The following is an 18,969-nucleotide window of genomic DNA, read 5'->3' as shown; positions in this document are numbered from 1 at the left end:
ACACTGTTGTTTTTTATTGGTTGTCATGACAATAAACATAAGGGGTAACACTGTTGTTTTTTATGGTCGTCATGAAAAAAAACATAAGGGGTGACACTGTCGATATTTATCAATTAAAACATAGGGGGTAACACTGTCGTTTTTGTCAAATAAAATATAAGGGGTAACACTGTTGTTTTTTATGGTCGTCATGAAAAAAAACATAAGGGGTAACACTGTTGTTTTTTATTGGTCGTCATGAAAAAAAACATAAGGGGCAACACTGTTGTTTTTTATTGGTCGTCATGAAAAAAAACATAAAGGGTAACACTGTTGCCTTTGTCAAATAAAATATAAGGGGCAACATGGTCGTCATGAAAAAAACCATAAAAGGGTAACACTGTTGCCTTTGTCAAATAAAATATAAGGGGTAACACTGTCGTTTTTTATTGGTCGTCATTAAAAAAAACATAAGGGAAATAATAGAAATACACACATACATTTTAATGTCATGTATATCCTCTTTATTGATGATTGATTTATGTGTATTGTCGTTGCCTCAGTGGTGCAGTGGAGTGCACTCTGCCTAACCCCCTGGAGACCGGGGTTCAAATCTGGTTGATGTCTTCTGTTGGGAGACTCGAATCTCTATTTTATGCGAATTATAAAGTCAGGTTTAACCTTTGTCATGACTTTATCCGGTGTCTTCATGGTGCATTGATAAGTTCAGAGGTTAACAATCTTAATAGCTCATGTTCGGATCCCCGCAAAAACGTTGACAGGTGTGCCACTGTTGTTATTTATTGGTCAACATGGAAAAAACATGAGGGGTAACTGTCGTTTCTTATCGGCCGTCATGAAATAAAAATAAGGGGTAACACTGTCGATATTTATCAAATAAAACGTAGGCGGTGACACTGTTGTTTTTCTTTGGTCGTCATGAAAATAAACACAAGGGGTAACACTGTCATTTTTATCAAATGAAACATAAGGGGTAACACTGTCGTTTATTTATTGGTCGTCATGAAAAAAAAAATAAGGGGTAACACTGTCGATATTTATCAATTAAAACATAGGGGGTAACACTGTCATTTTTATCAAATGAAACATGAGGGGTGACACTGTCGTTTTTCGTTGGTCGTCATGAAAAAAAACCTAAGGGGTAACACTGTTGTTTTTTATTGGTCGTCATGAAAAAAAACATAAGGGGTAACACTGTTGTTTTTTATTGGTCGTCATGAAAAAAAACAAAGGGTAACACTGTTGTTTTTCTTTGGTCTTCATGAAAATAAACATAAGGGGTAACACTGTTGTTTTTTATTGGTCGTCATGAAAAAAAACATAAGGGGTAACACTGTTGTTTTTTATTGGTTGTCATGAAAATAAACATAAGGGGTAACACTGTTGTTTTTTTATGGTCGTCATGAAAAAAAACATAAGGGGTAACACTGTTGTTTTTTATTGGTCGTCATGAAAAATATTGGTCGTCGCTCTTGAAAGCGTTTAAGAGCACTGATGCCTACCAATATGCTGTGGCTGGATGGGTGAAGGACGCTAAAGTGAGGACCTTGGCCACCAATAATCTTTATCTGATAATGGCAAAGTTTAGTACTATATATTTGTGACTTCTTGTGAACAGTTTGTGGTGGGTTACTATCATTGATCGTTGAAATCAGTCATTCGCCGGGGACGCTTGGGACGAGTTTTCTTCAAGATTCATTTTGTACCCACATCAAAACCCAATTTGAATTATTATGGATTATTTTGGACAATGAATGAGGTATTGATACCAAAACTCTTTGGCTGGGACGTTGTCAACATTGGGTATATGGAGCAGAACATAGTGGGTCATATGTCAACGTTTTTTGTTTGCATTTTATTCATTAGTAAGCTACATGGATATGCCATCTTTCAGAACCTTTCCTTACCTGCACTGAAGAGAATAAAAGAGCGCATCCTCATTGTTTAGATTGTGGTCGTAGGTGTTGTTGTTGGTGCCGAGTTACCACTGAAATCAGTGGGTCAGATCGGTCGTCAAGATGGCGGCGCAAAGCTACAGTGACGTCACGTGAACCAAACGAATAGGACAGTGATCATGATTTGTCTCAATATCAGAATAACAATGGGTCAAATAGCAATGGCTGGTGGAATGGCCATGAAGTAGTTCTGTATATGCAGTGTAAGCTTGTCCAGGCCCTGCAAGTCAGGATGTAGGCTATGAATCTGAATAAAAAGTAGGTAAATAGGTAGTGGCCATCCCCAAAATGCACCAGAATACAGGAAATCAAATCTATTCAATTAAAAAAAAATGAATGGGGGGGGGGGGACCTCAGACCCCCTGTCTATTACTGTGCCCCACCAACATGTTTGATCGCCAGCCGCCACTGAAAGCACTTCCCCTATATTGGCATTAACCCTTCACAGATTGCCACGGCAGGCAGTGGCAGCCACGGCAGGCAGTGGCAGCCACGGCAGGCAGTGGCAGCCACGGCAGGCAGTGGCAGCCACGGCAGGCAGTGGCAGCCACGGCAGGCAGTGGCAGCCACGGCAGGCAGTGGCAGCCACGGCAGGCAGTGGCAGCCACGGCAGGCAGTGGCAGCCACGGCACGCGTCAGGGGAATCAAAAGTTCATGCGACATTCTTTCACTATCGAACACCTCGGGTGACAGCTGTCATCAGCCCCGAGGAACGACCGTGTAAAATATTAAGTAACTCCCTTTTTCTTAGATGGTGAGCTCCAGTCTCCATTTTGGCAACACCTTTTATCTGGTTAATATGAAATACGTATGCAAATAGGTTTGATTACTGGATAAGCTTTTGCATACATTTTAAAAGTAAGATATTAGGGCAGGCTATGGAAAGTGAACTTTCTTTGTGACCGTCGCTGCACGTCTGCGCCACTGTGCCCGTCAGATATGAAAACTGCATTGCACAGCAGAGCTGTAGGCTAGAGCTTCTGTAGAGCATTGCTTCTCTTGGGAAGATAAATGCTGCCTGTTCACAGAGCGAAGGGAAACCTTTACAGACTGATAACGATACACGCAAAGCTGGAATGGAACCCCTTAACAGGCTTGTGGGAAACAAAAGGTTCCCATTTGCAGGGTCGTCAGGATTATGTGATTGCAGCTAGACAAACATAAAATAGAAACAGACGGTAGTAAAACCCCTCATTTAACTAGCTTGCTTGGTTGGGTATATCCCGATTAAATAAACCATTATTAGTATTATTATTATCAGTATTGCATTACGAGCAATATCAGTAATATCACTTTCTATGGCAGCTCAATATAAGCTGAGCTCTTATTCCAGTACAAGAGAGAACAGCAACGGATGAAAAGGAGGAATGGTGGGCCCAGGGAACCCTTGGGATTGGATAAATAAGAAGACTGTGTTATTGTGTTTTGTTTCTTCTCCGTGGGCCACACTGCCACTCTGCTGAAGCAGGATTGCATAACAGAGTCTGTAGGCGTTGGTGAAACAGCGTGGCAGCAGAAATGAAACTGAAACATGAGCATACAAAAATCTGAGATGAATCTAGTGAAGATACACAAATAGGTTTGAATGAAATGTTTATATATTTGTTAAGATACAACCAAAAAAATACATGGAGACCGTGACAAAAGTAAAGCTTTGCATGTCGTTCTTTTTTTTGTAATACCCTTTTTTTTTTAAACGAGAAGAAAAACAAATGTGTCAAACAATAAAGCGTTCCCTCCTGGTCCTCACTCGTTCCTAGTGGAAACCTGGCCCGCCAGGTAGGCCCTGTGAGGCCTCTCACGCTGGGTCAGTCCTGTTCAGACTCAGACAGATCTCTACAGATCTCTGCTCCGGCAGCCCACTGCTGTGAGACACGAGTCAGCTTCAGTGTACCAATCTCACATAAAAAATAATGATATATATAAAATACAACAATCCCATACTCAGTGTAGTTTGCAGTGCCTCTACGACGCCCAACAGGCCACATGAGAGCTGAATACACGACACCGAGAACGGATAAAGCTTTTAACATACCAGCTCTGAACCCACTCTGTTGAGACACACATGTACATGGACATACGCACGCACACACACACACACACAAACGCACGCAAGCGCACACACACGCAAGCACACACACGCACGCACAAACGCACACTCGGTGTGCGAACATTTCTGCAGTCCTTTTGCACCAAGTGAAATACAGGTTTCAATACTGTAAGTACAGGTATGGCACATGGAGGAGAGGAATCCAGTCTATTAGGATTGTTATACGACACCGTTGTGTTGACTTTCACACCAGTCCACCCATATCAACTGGCTTCCGCTTCCCATGATAAAATGTCCACCGGTAGCACTCTTCCGCATGATTAAGTGGTTTTATTGAGCTCCCTTTGGCCTCGTGCAAGGGCCATGTGCATGTGGATGCGTGTACGTCTATGAGGACATCCGTTCGTGCTACCACTGGGAACTTGTGGAAGGCCCAATGTCACACTGTTGAAAGAATAAACGGATTGATTCAAAAATCAGAGAGGACAGCAGGCGTTCAGGCATTTCTTTCTTCAACAAAAGACCTCAACAGGTCTACACAAGTGCGACCTGTGAAGGCAACCTTTGTCCTCGGGCTATTGATCCGTTCGTGAACTACTGAGGCCCCGTCTCACCGGGCCCCGGCCCCGGCCCCTGCGGCTGCTGCTGACGTGGTCACATGTTGAGCAGGGGGATCTGCCACACCATGACGGTGGAGGCGCTGTCCTCGTGGCGCGGGGCCTTGCTCTTCCTGTTGACCCTGCGGTGGCCCAGCCCCCCGGAGACCACCAGCAGCGAGCTGACGTCCACCTTGCTGGCGGGGCCGCGGCCCCTCTGGTGCTGCTGCTGGGCCGGGTCGTGCAGCAGGTCGTACAGGGCCCCGTCCTCGGGCCCGTGCTCCAGGGAGCCCTGCGACGGCGCCAGGCTGCCGCAGGACGAGCTGGAGAGCGAGTCCTGCAGGGCCATGGCGGTGCAGCCCGCCTCGCCCAGCCACACGCCTCCTCCTCGCCGCTGCTGCTGCTGCTGCTGCTGCTGGCCGGTGGGGGTGGCGCCGGGCTCCGGGGACTCCCCGCTCGTCTCCCCGGGGGTGGGGGCGGGGCCGGGGGCGGGGGCGGGGGCGGCGGGCTGGTCGCCGGACGTGCGGTTGCACACGGCGGCGGCCATGGTGAGGAAGCGGACGGGTCCGTGGTGGGCGTGGAAGGACACCATGCCGCGGCCTGCCGAGGAACGCGCACGTCAGCTTGCGGGGTTACCATGCGTGGTTGCTTTGCGTGCCAAGCATTCTGGACGTTTGCATGCATGCTGATAAAAGCGTCTGCTAAAGGCCCTGAATATAAATGTCCCTAACTATAACTACACTATATGTGACACATAACGGACTTCAGGAATTGTGTACATTCTTTAGAAGGAGAATTAACCACAGTGGAGTAACGACTGCACTCATGCAGCCGTGTGTTACCGTCAGCCCACCGGGTCTGCAGGACACCCTGGAATCAGACATCTCATTTGTTCCCTCCAGGTGAAGGCATAATTGGAAAAAGGCAAGTGTAGAAAAAACATTCCTAAGCCAGGGGCCTCCTTCAGCTATGCGCAATTATTGGATCTTATTAACCCCCCCCAAAATTGTCCTGGAAAAGTTTAAACTAAAACAGAAACAGAAAAACGGGGAGGAATGTTCTGCCATGAGGGTACGACAGTTGGAGGTCCACACTTACATTCGAGCCCCTTCAGCGCAATCAGACACGCATGTGCCTGAGGGGGGGGCTCAGGGATTCAGGGGCGGCTGGAGAGGCGGGGCTTTGAGCTCACCTGTCACCTTGGGGATGCCCTGGAGCCTGGGCACCGAGAGGGCCACGGTCATCCCCAGGTTGGTGCCCACCAGCAGCAGGCCGTAGCACACCAGCAGACTGCTCACCGTCACCCTCTGGGTCCCTGGGGACACAGCACACCGTACACTGTTGGGTGGGGGGTGGGGGGGGGTTCAGGTTAACGTCGCCTGATGTTCACGGCTGTTCACCTGGGTGAGGGGAACGGGGTACAGCTGAGCTACACCCTGCCCGGGTGGCTTTTGACTCGGGTGCACCTTGGTAAGGGGAACGGGGTACACCTGAACTACACCGTGCCCATGTGCTCTGACTTGGGTGTGAGCTCAGCTGACACCTTCGGTCGCCGCTTCGCTTCCGCATTTGGCTTGACTTGCTTTGTCCCTGGTTTGTGTTTCCTTTGTCAGTGTATATTTTGTTAGGACATACTGATTGACAGTTTGATCCCGCGAGCACACACACACACACACACACACACACACACACACACACACACACACACACACACACACACACACACACACACACACACACACACACACACACACACACACACACACACCCCTTGTTCTTTGTGATTCGGCGTCAGGGCTGTACAACCCACAAACACACACATGCATACTCAAACAAGAACTGCATTATGTGCTGGACATGTTTAATGGACCTCGTCGCCAGGTGGGATACTACAATGGAATACAGTGGGATGGGAGAGCCAGAGTTGGGCATGCAGCAGCTCTTAACAGTAGTTGGTCCCCAGGGCAACCTGAGGAGAAGCCGGGACAAAAGCGGTGCTTCACAAATGTCTCTTTCAGCCCGAGTGAAAAGGGCGACATAATGGTTCCCCTTTAGGACTAACACTAAACACAAAAGGGGTTACGCAATATAACGAGGGAGGCGTAACGCCGTGATTACGCGGCCATCTCTGCCTCCTTTCACAATCGCTTGCTGCAACAACGTGAATCAGCGGGCTGTACTTTGGTCCGCGGTGCCAACCATCATTCTGTTTGGACAGACAGACAGACAGACAGACAGACAGACAGACAGACAGACAGACAGACAGACAGACAGACAGACAGACAGACAGACAGACAGACAGACAGACAGACAGACAGACAGACAGACAGACAGACAGACAGACAGACAGACAGACAGACGGAGATAGTGGCACGTTCCCGCCGGACCAGGGGAGAAAGCCTGCTTGAGTGACTTATTATGAGGAACCTGGCACTCTCTCACACCAGAAACACCCCCCCCTCTAATAGCTCCATGGGAACGGGATCTGTAACAACAGCCCATAATTAGTCAGGTGTCTGCACAGGAGGGGAGGATGAGGAGGGCTTTGGAGGGGAATCCAGGGGGTGAAGCCCAGCCCTGAGCTGGGCTTCGTGGGTGGTGAGAGGGGCCATGAGTCAACACCCAGCACTCCGACTAGAGCCCCCCCCCCCCCCCCCGCCCTCACCCCTCCCTTACAGTAATCCCCCTGGGCTTTATGATGGGAGATCAGCAGTCTGAGATAGGCAGACGGACTGGTTGTCCCTCCAGCAGCACCCCCCTCTAGAGACGGGGGGGGGGGGGCCGTGACAACCGGGGGCTTACATGTGTATTTAATGAGGACCCCAGGTCAGCAGAGGCTCAGGCTGCTGGCTCCGGTGGGGGGTGGGGGTGGGGGGTGGGGGGGTTGTACTTGACTTCCTCCTTTCATAATATTTGGAGTTCGCCGCCCAGAGGGTGAACCAAAATAAAACCTGGGCCGCGCGTCAACACGGCCCCCGGCTCTGGCTCCCATCCCGCCCGGAGAGCCGCTTTGATCCGCACTCCGCGGCGTCGGGCCCCAGTAAGGGCGGCGACGCCCCGTCCCAACACATCGGCTCCCCCCCTTGCTACGGCACGCCGGCACCAACCGCCCGCCTCAGCACTATGCGAGCGGAGCGGACGCACAAACACCCGCCGGGCTGCGGCCGGCTCACCCTCGCTTTGCGCTGTAGTCTTGTGTGCACTTCATTTTTCGAGTATTCCAATGCAATTCAAACCCCGCCCCCTCTTGTCCAACACCCGATAACCGGAAAAAAATTAAGATAAGATGAAAGTTTCACTTCGATTGAATGCAGGCTCCTCTGGGTTTGCATTGTATGTGTACAGTGATGGAGTCACTCCAGTGAGCCCAAACACACACACACACACACACACACATTTGCCTGTCATTAGGCCATGCTTGGCTGCATATTTAGGTCAAAAGCGATTCAGACAAATGGAAACAAGCACTTCCTTCCTCTTCTGCAGGCCACCACCCCAAACAGCGAGAGCAGCCTACTCTCTGGGGAACACCTCATCTCACGGTCTACCAGTGAGCCCTGATGACCTCTGCATCCCCCCCCCCCCCCCCCACCCTGTTAAACACTCAGGAAGCCTTCACACACAAGGGCCTTCACACACAATCTGCCACCTTTCAGATGGCAGATTCTGTGTGCTATGAATAGGAAGCAATGTGTGTCTCTGACCTGCTTCGACAAACAACCTTCCCCGGCCTAGACCCTCAATCTCTCCCCACAGCAGCTCCCTCATGGGTGGCTCTATGTGGGATACCACTCTGAGTCGGCTCCACGTATGAAAGGTGATGGATCCAGCAGCAAGCAGGCCGGCTGAGGTGTTCAACATGCCTGAACCTGAGATGGACTTACCCCTTCCCACCTTGGGCGTGTCCATTATTCCCCACACACACACACACACACACACACACACACACACACACACACACACACACACACACACACACACACACACACACACACACACACACACACACACACACACACACACACACACTTGTTCTCAGGGTTACTCAAGCTGAACGGCAACGCCCCGTGGAGAACTCTTTCTCATGTCGAGGAAATTGTTAACTAAACGCAGTGCCCACCGTTCCATGTGAGGCTGTGAAACACGATCGACGTTCATCTCTATTTAGACGCGTCTGAAAGGAAAGTGGGTGGAAAAGAAAAAAATGGAACCGTACCGGTCTATTCATTCAGCCAGATCCAATATCAGCCCTGTTTCCTGTAACTGGAATCGCCCCCCGCCCCCCCCCCCCAACAGCCCTCTCTGCCCGAGCAGTCTGACCCACTAGGACGTCTGCGTCTGGTGGTCGCAGTTCTCCGACCGCCACCCTTCAGGCTCACAGCGGCCGTCAGACTCGCGGCGGGGGAATTTCTGGAAAATGCCGCGGATCGCGACATGCCACAGAAGAAAATAAAAGTTATGAGCAGGTTGGCAGAACCACGATTTGCTGCATTGTGTGAAATAGCTCCCATGAAGAGAGAGAGAGAGAGAGGGACATTTGTTTCAAAGAGTTCACTTGCTCTTGCAGAAGCCCATCCACATGGACCCTACTTGGGACCAGGAGGTGGGGTGGTCTTGACCTTGATGGAGGTCAGGCAGGGGGCAGGGGGGGGGGGATGTTACAGGGTAGAGGGCCTGTGGTTTTAACAGGAAGTGAGCGAACAGGAAGTGGGCTCTGAGTGGCACTACCTGCCAGGCTGGGTTTGGGTGGAGGGCTTCCATGTGCAGTGTTGATTTTTTTTTTGCTTCTCCTTCCCAGAACCAACCTCCTCTGGGGCGGGTATGGACTGCATTAGCTACTATAGGCATGGGATGGCCCAGAGCAGTCTTTAGCCTTTATCATTCACATCTGGATGAGGAGGAGGCCTCAAACGTCTGGCTCTGAGAGCCGCCTCGCCAGAGCGAGGGCTTCACCACACGCTCATCTGAACGTAGTTAGGGCAAACACTCGGCTTCCTCTCAGACCTGTACTGATAGCCGTGTGGTATTTACAGGAAGGCTCTGTGCATTGAGCTCTAACTCCAGCGCTTTTCTACTCCCCGTGAAATCTCCACCATCCTTTGGGACGTTTGATGTTCACCCGCATCATGAACAACTCATCAGTACGTGTAGATTATGAATCAAGGTTGTTGGTTGATAATAGTGTCCAATAGGGCTCCATTGACCTTTGTTTATGAATAAATGGACCTCCATAACCGTAAAATGGAGGGCAGTAAGAAAAATATCATAATGAGACTTACCCAACTTGCCTTTCTTCAATTTTGGATTGTTTTTGTGGATCATCCAATAATGCCATGATTTTAAATCGCACAAATGATTGAAATTAATCATAGAAGAAGGAAGCATTATTTGTTTTGGTGCAAGTAACCGGAGGTCTTCTGTTGTTATTCATGTCAGTTGTGGTCATAACATGGCAGCCCAAAGCTAACAGCTAATGATGCTGCTAAAGCAACACTGTAGAACTGCAGGCTCCCCATTAACTACTGACCACAACACACACACACACACACACACACACACACACACACACACACACACACACACACACACACACACACACACACACACACACACACACACACACACACACACACACACACACACACACACACACACACACTCTCTCTAAATCAAAGCTGTCCCCCTCAGAACAAACACATTTATCAGCAGGCTGCTCTTGGTGTCTGATGAACAACAACAGTTAGGATGCATCATCTAATTACTATACAACCGCGCTCTGGGAGGAAGCTGTCAAAGTACCCTGATAAAACCAGGGAATGACCTCATCCTCAGGACAAACAGAGCAAGGAGAGAGCGCCACAGCTGGCTGCATTATTCAGCATGCACACGGAAAGAGATGGAATGCACCCGAAATCATTCCGCAAACACAGCTACTCGTTGCCAAGGGGAACAAAGAATTAAAACTATAAATCAGGGGTGCGCGTGTGCGTGTGCGTGTGTGTGTGTGGTGGGGTGTTGTGTGTTGGTTTATGCTGGCAGACAGATTATTATAGTTCTTGGGGGCTGATGTAGCAGCAGGAGATTATATGTTCCGACACAGCTGTCTGCTCCGATGGGACTAGCTGTCATGGTAACGTGACCAGCCATTAAAGTGGGACGTCCCGAGTGGTGTCTGGCTAGAGACCTCAAGAGACACCAAGTGCACCGGGGGAGAAAGACAGCGGAAAACAAACGCACACACTCTAGTCGGATCTAACCGTCGCCATGGTAACAACGTGGATCAACGGCTAAGGCAAAAAGCTTCACTTCAAAAGGTGTTGTTTGCCGACATGCGCCACAAAATAATACATAATCATGACTCATTTGCTTATACTGAATGACTTGTTTACATCCAATCTCCCTCAGAGCCCAACATCTCTGACTTTTGCTTTGATCACTGCACGCTCAATAGCATGGCAATGTCAACATGCAGAACACCTTGGCAACAGGTTGTGCAGGCCTTCAAAGAGGAAATGTCTAAATAGGAATTCCTCGGATGGTGATTCAAGACGGAGAGGCAGCAGAACCGTTGCGATAGAAAGGTGGGCCACTAAAATAAACAGACGCATGCTGTCATGTCAGAAATGTTTGGCATGTCAAGGGCAAAGATGACCACACTAGCACAAATCAAGGTGTATCGCGACGTTCCAAGGATTTCCGTGTTTAGACAAGAGGCTGCCTCGGACAGCTGACGGCAGCTTGACGAATGCGCGTGGAGATGAAAGCCCCCCTGGATGATCACCCAGCCTGATGTCAGCTAATTACAGACGGACAGACATCCGGTTAGAAAACTCCTATTTAAAATCACATGAGCTCACAGGAAAACAAGCTCTGCCCGAGCGTTGGCGGAGGGAACAGAGGAGGAAGTGCCTGGGTTGGTATATTTGCCAGAACAATCAGAAGAGAGAATATCAAGGACGGTGCAAGGCTCCGGTTCACTCTCAAACACACCGCTTTTCACCGCTTTTTCACCGTCTGTCAGCATTCAGTATTGAGTGACACTGAAGGGCAGCCTGAATCGTTGCGGTTTCCGATGGACGAACCACTGAACCACTGTTCCTTATATCTCCTAACCACCAGCGCGGTACCCTGTCAATACACATTTACAGTGCGGTCCCCCATTACAAGCTACACCAATACTCTTTATTATCGGGTAGCCTGTAGCAGCGCTACACGCAGCCGGCGGCCGGCGGCCGGCGGCGCGGGGAGGCGTCGGTCCTACCGGCCAGGAGGTTGTGGACGGGCGTGGCGATGTTGATGTCCTGCAGGTGCTCCAGGGTCTCCGTGTGGAAGAGGCGCAGCGTGGAGCCCGAGCTGAAGGCGATCCAGATGCCCACGCCGGCTACCACCATGTGGGAGACCACCATGCCCTCCTCCTGGTGGGCCTCCAGCTGCCTCTGAGGGGGGGGGGGGGGGGGGGGGGGGAGAGAGGGGGTAAGGGCCGGTTGGCGGATGGGTCTGGATGGGTCTGGGAGCTCAACGGGGGGTTAAGGCTTGCATTTCACAAACTGAGCACTCACACAGCGTTTCATTATGCAACTACTATTTCCCACAGTATGCAGAGGCTTGACCTAAAAATGTCGCTATTCTCAATGAAGCCGTAGAGATTTCTATTTTTTTGGATGTTGTTGACAGTATCTCCACTCTATTTAAAGTGTAAGTAGCTTGCATGATTAAGCAGCCAGGGGGAGTACATAATGAATGTCACCTGACAAACTAACAGGGCTTCTGAAAAACAATGAGTCTAATTATAGTCCAAGTTTCCGCAGGTACAAGTAGTTGATGCCCTCCCTGGAAATTGAAGGTTGAGCTGACAATACCAACAGGTCGGTTGATAGTTGCCGGCATTAATATGCGTAAATCAGCTGAATAACAATAGCCTTGTGAAACTGCCATCATTATTATTGACAGTTATTCAACAGGGACCAGATTCCTCCGTCCATCCACCCCAACGGTTCAGAGCAGCGGGCTCCTCAATGGGCTCCTCAATGGGCTCCCCCCTGTTGCCGCCCGTTGGACGGCGGGGCCGGTGGGAGCCTTTGTGGGGCCCTGCCAATGACAACAAAGCCTGCCACTAACACAACAGCCAGGCCGGTGCAGGGTAGAATGTCACCGGTGGGGCTGAGAGGAATGAATGTGGGCACAGAGTTATCCAGGGCGGACGGGAACGAGGCTGGGGCCCACGGGGATATCTGGTGTAATCAAAGTGTTTCATTATTCATCCTGATTGCATATGATCTCCTCAAGTCCCTTCCTTGTAATGAGGGCCAAGGACATTAGTGTTCTATTTTTCATAACACTTATTACTTAAAGTGACAAAAAAGGGAATCGCGATTGGGCCATGGCAATGCGTTCAGCAGCACTATGTTGAAGGCTGGCTCCGCTCCATCTGTGCCAGTTACGTAACCCCTCCACACTTCCCCATAGTGGAGGCGGGTCTTTATTTGGCCAAGGAGAGCCCGTTCACAAGAGCTGCAAAGCAGGGTAGAATGCTGCTCGGCAACGGAAACACACAGAAAACATTGCCTTTGGCGATAACCTTTGAGAAACCCACAGCTACCCATTGTATTGTCTCATCGTAATCAGCCGCTCCCTGTTTCCCTTTTCTCTTAAAGTTTCTCTTCCTCTATATTCTCTACCGTATTAAGCCTCTGTCCCCTTGAGTCTATTTCTCAGGGCTTGTGGTGAGCACTCAAGGGGACAGGGAGAGAGAGAGAGGGGGAGAGGCAGGGGGAGATGGAGAGAGAGGGAGAGGGAAAGAGAGGGAGAGTGAAAGAGAGGGAGAAACAGACAGAGACAGAGAGCGAGAGACAGGTGGGCCATAACAAGCTTATTGGAGCTAACCAGATTATGTGTGTGCGTGTGTGTGCGCATGTGTGTGTCAGAGGGATCATCTATTCCTGTCCAGGAGGTGCTCCTGGACTCCGACGGGACAGTACAGAGAACCATGGACAGTGCTCCTCGGTATGCAGAGCGAGATCTGCAGGAATGTGTGCGTGAGAGAGGTGGCATTACGCATGGGCTTGAGGGCTCTTTAATACCGTTGGTGAAGCTAGCAGTGAGAGCTGGCCCGCGCTGAGCAATTAGCTCACATTGCATTTAACATAGAAGTCTGTTGACTCAATGCTTTGAGTGGTCCTGTTCAAGCAGCCCAGCTCCCTTCCTCTCATAAGACCCTGTTGTGACGCCCAGAGCGTCTAATCAAGGGTTCCTTAACGATTCAGAGGCTGCCCCAGTTTCCTCACCAAGATAAACCCCAGTCTTTTCAACTCGCCTCTCTATTTCACATACTTTTATTTATTACTGGGAAATGGGAAGTTCAAACCATAGAATACAATAGATAATAAACTTGTTATTATTATTACATTATCAATAAATGTCATGTTTAATAAATCCAATTGCAATCCACTGCTTCCCTACTATCTAATCCCTCCCTGGTCCTAAGTGACTATGTTTCCATTGTATAAAAGATAGAGTCTTCTAAATTACACAATATTAACAGTAAAATAGTAGTAGTAAAGTCCTTCAAACAAATGTGTTCAAATGAAATTGAGTAAATGGCGAATGACTAATCCTGTTGAACAAATATGCAATCTCTTTTCCTTTGACACACACACCCCTTCACCCACAACACACCCACACACAAACACACACACACACACACACACACACGTTTAATGGCTGAAGCTAGTAAAGCAGTGTAATGGTGGGTGGGAGCAGTAGGTGGGAGGCAAAGTGTTTCTGTGGTGTGGGATATGGGTTATGGGATGAGACTGTTTTGTGGTAGTGGATTCTACAGAGATGTAGGCGAAGCTCAGAGTGGGTCACTAACGTGGATAATTGCCCTGCCTCTGTGACCTGCACCACCCCCTCCAACCCGACCACCAGGAGAGAGACACTGCTTCCTCCGTTCACTGACAGACTCGGTAGAAAGGGAATGGTACAGGTCGATACTGTTAATGGATCTGTCCGATGGATAGAAGGAGGGGAGATCCTTCTTTATGCGTTTTGCTTTGGGGTGGATTTTACTCTCACATGCAGCCAACCACTTCAAACCAGGGCTGTTGAACTCATTTGAGGTTGCGGGCCGTAAAAGACCAAATGATACTTCATTGGATACGGACAAATAACACTTATAAACTATGATAGGCTTGATTGGCCGATGCATTTGTACATTCGCCTGTGCGTATCGTATTGTACTGGCGACATTATTTAATTTAATTTCATCGCTACTTGCAGTGTGCACACGAGGCACATTGAGTTTCAATTGACTTCAGTGAATAGATATTTAATATAACATCTTGAAAAAATATCAACCTTCTTCTCTTTGACAGGGACATGTTGAAGTAGGCAATTAACAGTTTCTTTACATTCTGAATTATGAGTGGCCTAGTTTCCTTAAAATGGCAACTAGTGCCACCCAAGTTATTTTGGGATTTACTACAATGAATATTCTATCAAATGAGTGTGAGACGATGATTGGAGTCACAATGCGGCCAGAGCCATCTGCATGCCCTACACTGACACATTCACCTGGCTCGCTATCTAAATCTGTATGATTTACACAGAACAGAATTGGACCCTGGCGCTGGACTTTGCCCACAGACACCTTCAGCACACAGACGTCTACGTGGACGGGGTGGCCGTGCAAACACGAGCGCTGCAGATTGTGGACATACCTCCACAGAGTGCGTGTGGGTGCTGACGATGAAGACGTGTCCCCCGCAGGACACCCACACGTGCTCCTCCACCGCCAGCATGGCCTTGATGGGCAGCACCCCCAGGTTCAGCACGCTGGGCTGCTCCCAGCTCCACAGGCCGTCTGCAACACATCACACAGGAAACCAAAATACTTGTTTGCGTGGATTTTAATGGATTTTATTGGAGGCAACGCGAATGGCCATCGAGAGGAAAACACAACACTGGCTGTAGCGATTTTTCAGTTAAGGACATTAACAGTTTCTGTCAACAACATGGGGTCGGTAGGCTCTGGAAATGTGAAAGCAATTAGAAAATGTCAGAGAATATTTTATTATTTTCTTACTCTTTTGTTTATGACACGACAGGGTCAAGGGAGAGCAATTCAACGTTTTTAGAACCGACCGAATGAACAGAAAGAGGAGCTGCTGGTTAATGCCACGGCCATTCATCATGCTGCTACAATGGATGGAGTAGCCCTTTGATGAACACCCTTACTGTGTTCCCTGTGAATATAAATGAGCTGTGAAGCACAAGGGTAAAGGACCCTGCAACAACAGCCCACCTACCCAGACACACACACACACACACACACACACACACACACACACACACACACACACACACACACACACACACACACACACACACACACACACACACACACACACACACACAAGTCTGGACCACCTTAGTGCTATTCCCTCGGGCTGTGTCAAATAATATAAACACATTTCTCTGAGACATCTGAATTGCAGCATGTAGAAGCCAAGTTCTTGCATTGTTTGACCAGAAGTCGTGTAGGTTTGGTTCAATGGCCTTCACACCAGTATGACTATATATATAAACAGAAGCCACATCAAAGTGAATATCCACTTAATATTGGGCCAGTTTGGGAATAGGAAATGATAGGAAAATACACTCCCTGGGCAAGTCTGGAAAAGCATAAGTAAACCCCACACTTCTGAGTGTCGGGTCGCAGCACTGAACACATTATTGTAATTTTCCCTCTGTCTCTAAAGTCTGGGAAACGGCGGTGGCTCGCCCTGAATCAGATCCCCTTCCCTAATGACTTCCCTGGCTCTGAATGGGACCAAGCTGGGCAGGAAGGGAAGAAGCTTTTTCCCTCCACATCCACCACACACACATTCACACACTCACACACTCCCCTGCCTGGCTAATCTGGGACCTGGTGTGGAAGTGAGTGAGGTGGGAGGCACAAAGACGCCTATTGAAGAGAGGGGAGCCGGGCGAGGAAAGCCGAGCTCGTTCTGGAGGGTGCAGCGGTGCCCAGGGAACACGGCTAAATCATCCACTGTGGAGCAGTTCTAGTGTTGATACCCGCATCTGCTGTGTATATTGTTGTAATAATTAAACTGGGTGTATAGTGTTGTAATAATTAAACTGGGTGTATTTTGTTGTAATAATTAAACTAACTGTGTGTGTGTGTGTGTGTGTGTGTGTGTGTGTGTGTGTGTGTGTGTGTGTGTGTGTGTGTGTGTGTGTGTGTGTGTGTGTGTGTGTGTGTGTGTGTGTGTGTGTGTGTGCACGAGGGAGGTTATACATAAGGAAAAGCAGGGAAGGGGAGTGCACTTTGCACAGCGATGATAAAGCAGCTGTTTGTGTGGGCGTGTGCGTGTGTGTGTGTGTGTGTGGTTCAGCTCTGCTGGAGGGAGCCTAGCCCAGTCCAGTCCTGGGATCAGCCACATTCCTCCGTGGCAACAACGGAACAAACCCATCACAACGGTGCTTTTAAACACACGTGTGTGCGTGGGCGTGTGTGTGTCCGTGTGTGGCTATGAGTGCAGCCTATATTGCTGCAGAACATAAACCCGGAGCCAGAGAGAAATCTGATTTGCCCACACCAAACTTTCAGTGAGAGATAACTGAAAACACAAACAGGCAGAGAGAGAAACAATTGAGGTGGTTTCTTTCCATGTGGTCCATCTGGAGGGGCGTGCGACCTTTGCAGATTGAGGACATATCCGCCTCACTCTCTTTCTCTCTCTCCCTGGCTGTTTGTGTGGCAGACGAGGCTGTGTCGTGATGGGTCATGACAACACAACCTGAGAGCTGAGTCACTCTGCACACACAGGGACACACAGCGTACACACACATCAAACTAACCGCACACACTCACTCACAAGTCGCAAGGATAAACACAGGCTACTCAAGTTCCTTTGTTATTCAAATGAAAGATCACATCTCTCCAACTTGAGGGGGCGACTCGTTCTGCACAGCTCTAGTGAGAGTATTGTTTCAATTGATTGGTGTCTAAGTGTTAATTGTGCTGTATCGGGCTGTGATTAGTGGTTGTGTGGATGGGTTGATTGTCTCGCTTCACGTTGTAGTTGGAGCTGGCATTGTTCCAGCACATCCTTCGTCTTCATTTGAAATGGTCATTGTTGATTTAATATTGGGCTTGGTCTTTAAATGTCATTGTTCATGACAATCATAATCATTATTTCTGTTAATAACCCACTTGCAGGTGATAATGTAGTGTTATTGCATTGATGTCAAAATCGACATAAAGTACCAACTCGTGTTTACAAGTCGGTTCATGTTTCATGATGTGAATATGATGAGAACTACCTCCTAAATACTTTGTCATCTTTACTCTCCACGTCGCAGTTTCATGCCTGGAAATAAGCAAAGCAACTTTTCCATCGTAATCCATAGTTTCCAAGCCGATAACCAGCGTAATAAAGAACACAATAGTGGCGACTCTAATGGCGCTAGAGCCCTTCCATGGGCGATCAATGTTTACTGCAGTCCTCTTGCTTAATCCTGCCGGGGCCGGCTTCAGGGTGGTGAACCAATACCAGCCCATGGGATTATAGAGGCAACTTTCCACAATGTCAGCCTCAGGTCTCCTTTATGTGTGACCGGGCGTGTGGGCGGGGACAGGATGGTGTGGGAGGAGCCGGACGGCTGCGCAGTCACCCGACCGCGCTGAGCCAAATGTCAGCCGGCTAGCCAGACAACTACAAACGGGAAAAGGGCAGTTGAAACCCTGCTGCCTCAGACAGACCCCCAGGGGAGATGTTTCCATCCAGGGGAATTAGAGAAATACAGCTAAGGCAGATAAATTGAGGTTTTGTTTATGTACAAGATATAACTGAGATGCATGTATATAAATCTTCAACAGCCCCGTAGATGATGAGGCGAAGGGGTAGTATCAATAAAACCATGTATATTATATTCTATTCCATTTTCTGCACTATATCTGTTTTGACCGATGGATCTTCAGTGACAAGTCCCGACGGGAAATAAAGGGGAAACCACAGACAGATTCGAGCTTTGAGACAGGAATGTGGTGGAAGGAGACTCTGAAATAGGTGGACCAAGCATTCCTATGCAGCTCTGTGTCTCATCCAGAGAAAAGAGCAGCTTGGCTGGTGAGGAATAGAGGCATCTCTCTCTCCCCCCACTCCCTGACACGTCGCTCCACGACAGCCAAGATGTCCCTTTCTCTGACTCTCCTCCACGTACGAGATTGAGATAAAGGCAGAGCGAGAGAGAGAGGGATCCAGGGAGCAAGCGAGAGACAAGAGGAACAGAGCCATCACTTGTGCAGCCACAAAAGCCGACCAGAGAGATGACAAAAACAACAATGAAAGGGAAAGAAAGA

General features: G+C 48.9%; 1 protein-coding gene across 1 annotated transcript in view; it reads right to left on the bottom strand.

Moving 5' to 3' along the window:
* Nucleotides 1–3,659: 3,659 nt before the first annotated feature.
* Nucleotides 3,660–18,969, bottom strand: part of arhgef10 (Rho guanine nucleotide exchange factor (GEF) 10) — a 34,204-nt gene continuing 18,894 nt past the window's right edge. Inside the window, exons 19-22 of the mRNA XM_060052006.1 lie at nucleotides 15,320–15,462; nucleotides 11,863–12,037; nucleotides 5,794–5,916; nucleotides 3,660–5,201 (exon numbers count right to left, since the gene is read on the bottom strand). Coding sequence (XP_059907989.1) covers nucleotides 4,660–5,201; nucleotides 5,794–5,916; nucleotides 11,863–12,037; nucleotides 15,320–15,462 — 983 coding nt within the window. The 3' untranslated portion in view covers nucleotides 3,660–4,659. The remainder of the gene's footprint in view (nucleotides 5,202–5,793; nucleotides 5,917–11,862; nucleotides 12,038–15,319; nucleotides 15,463–18,969) is intronic.

Source organism: Gadus macrocephalus, chromosome 5, assembly GCF_031168955.1.
Source record: "Gadus macrocephalus chromosome 5, ASM3116895v1".
Taxonomy (NCBI): Eukaryota; Metazoa; Chordata; class Actinopteri; order Gadiformes; family Gadidae; genus Gadus; species Gadus macrocephalus.
The sequence above is the reverse complement of the archived record's forward strand: the minus strand, read 5'-3'. Positions and strand labels throughout refer to the sequence as shown.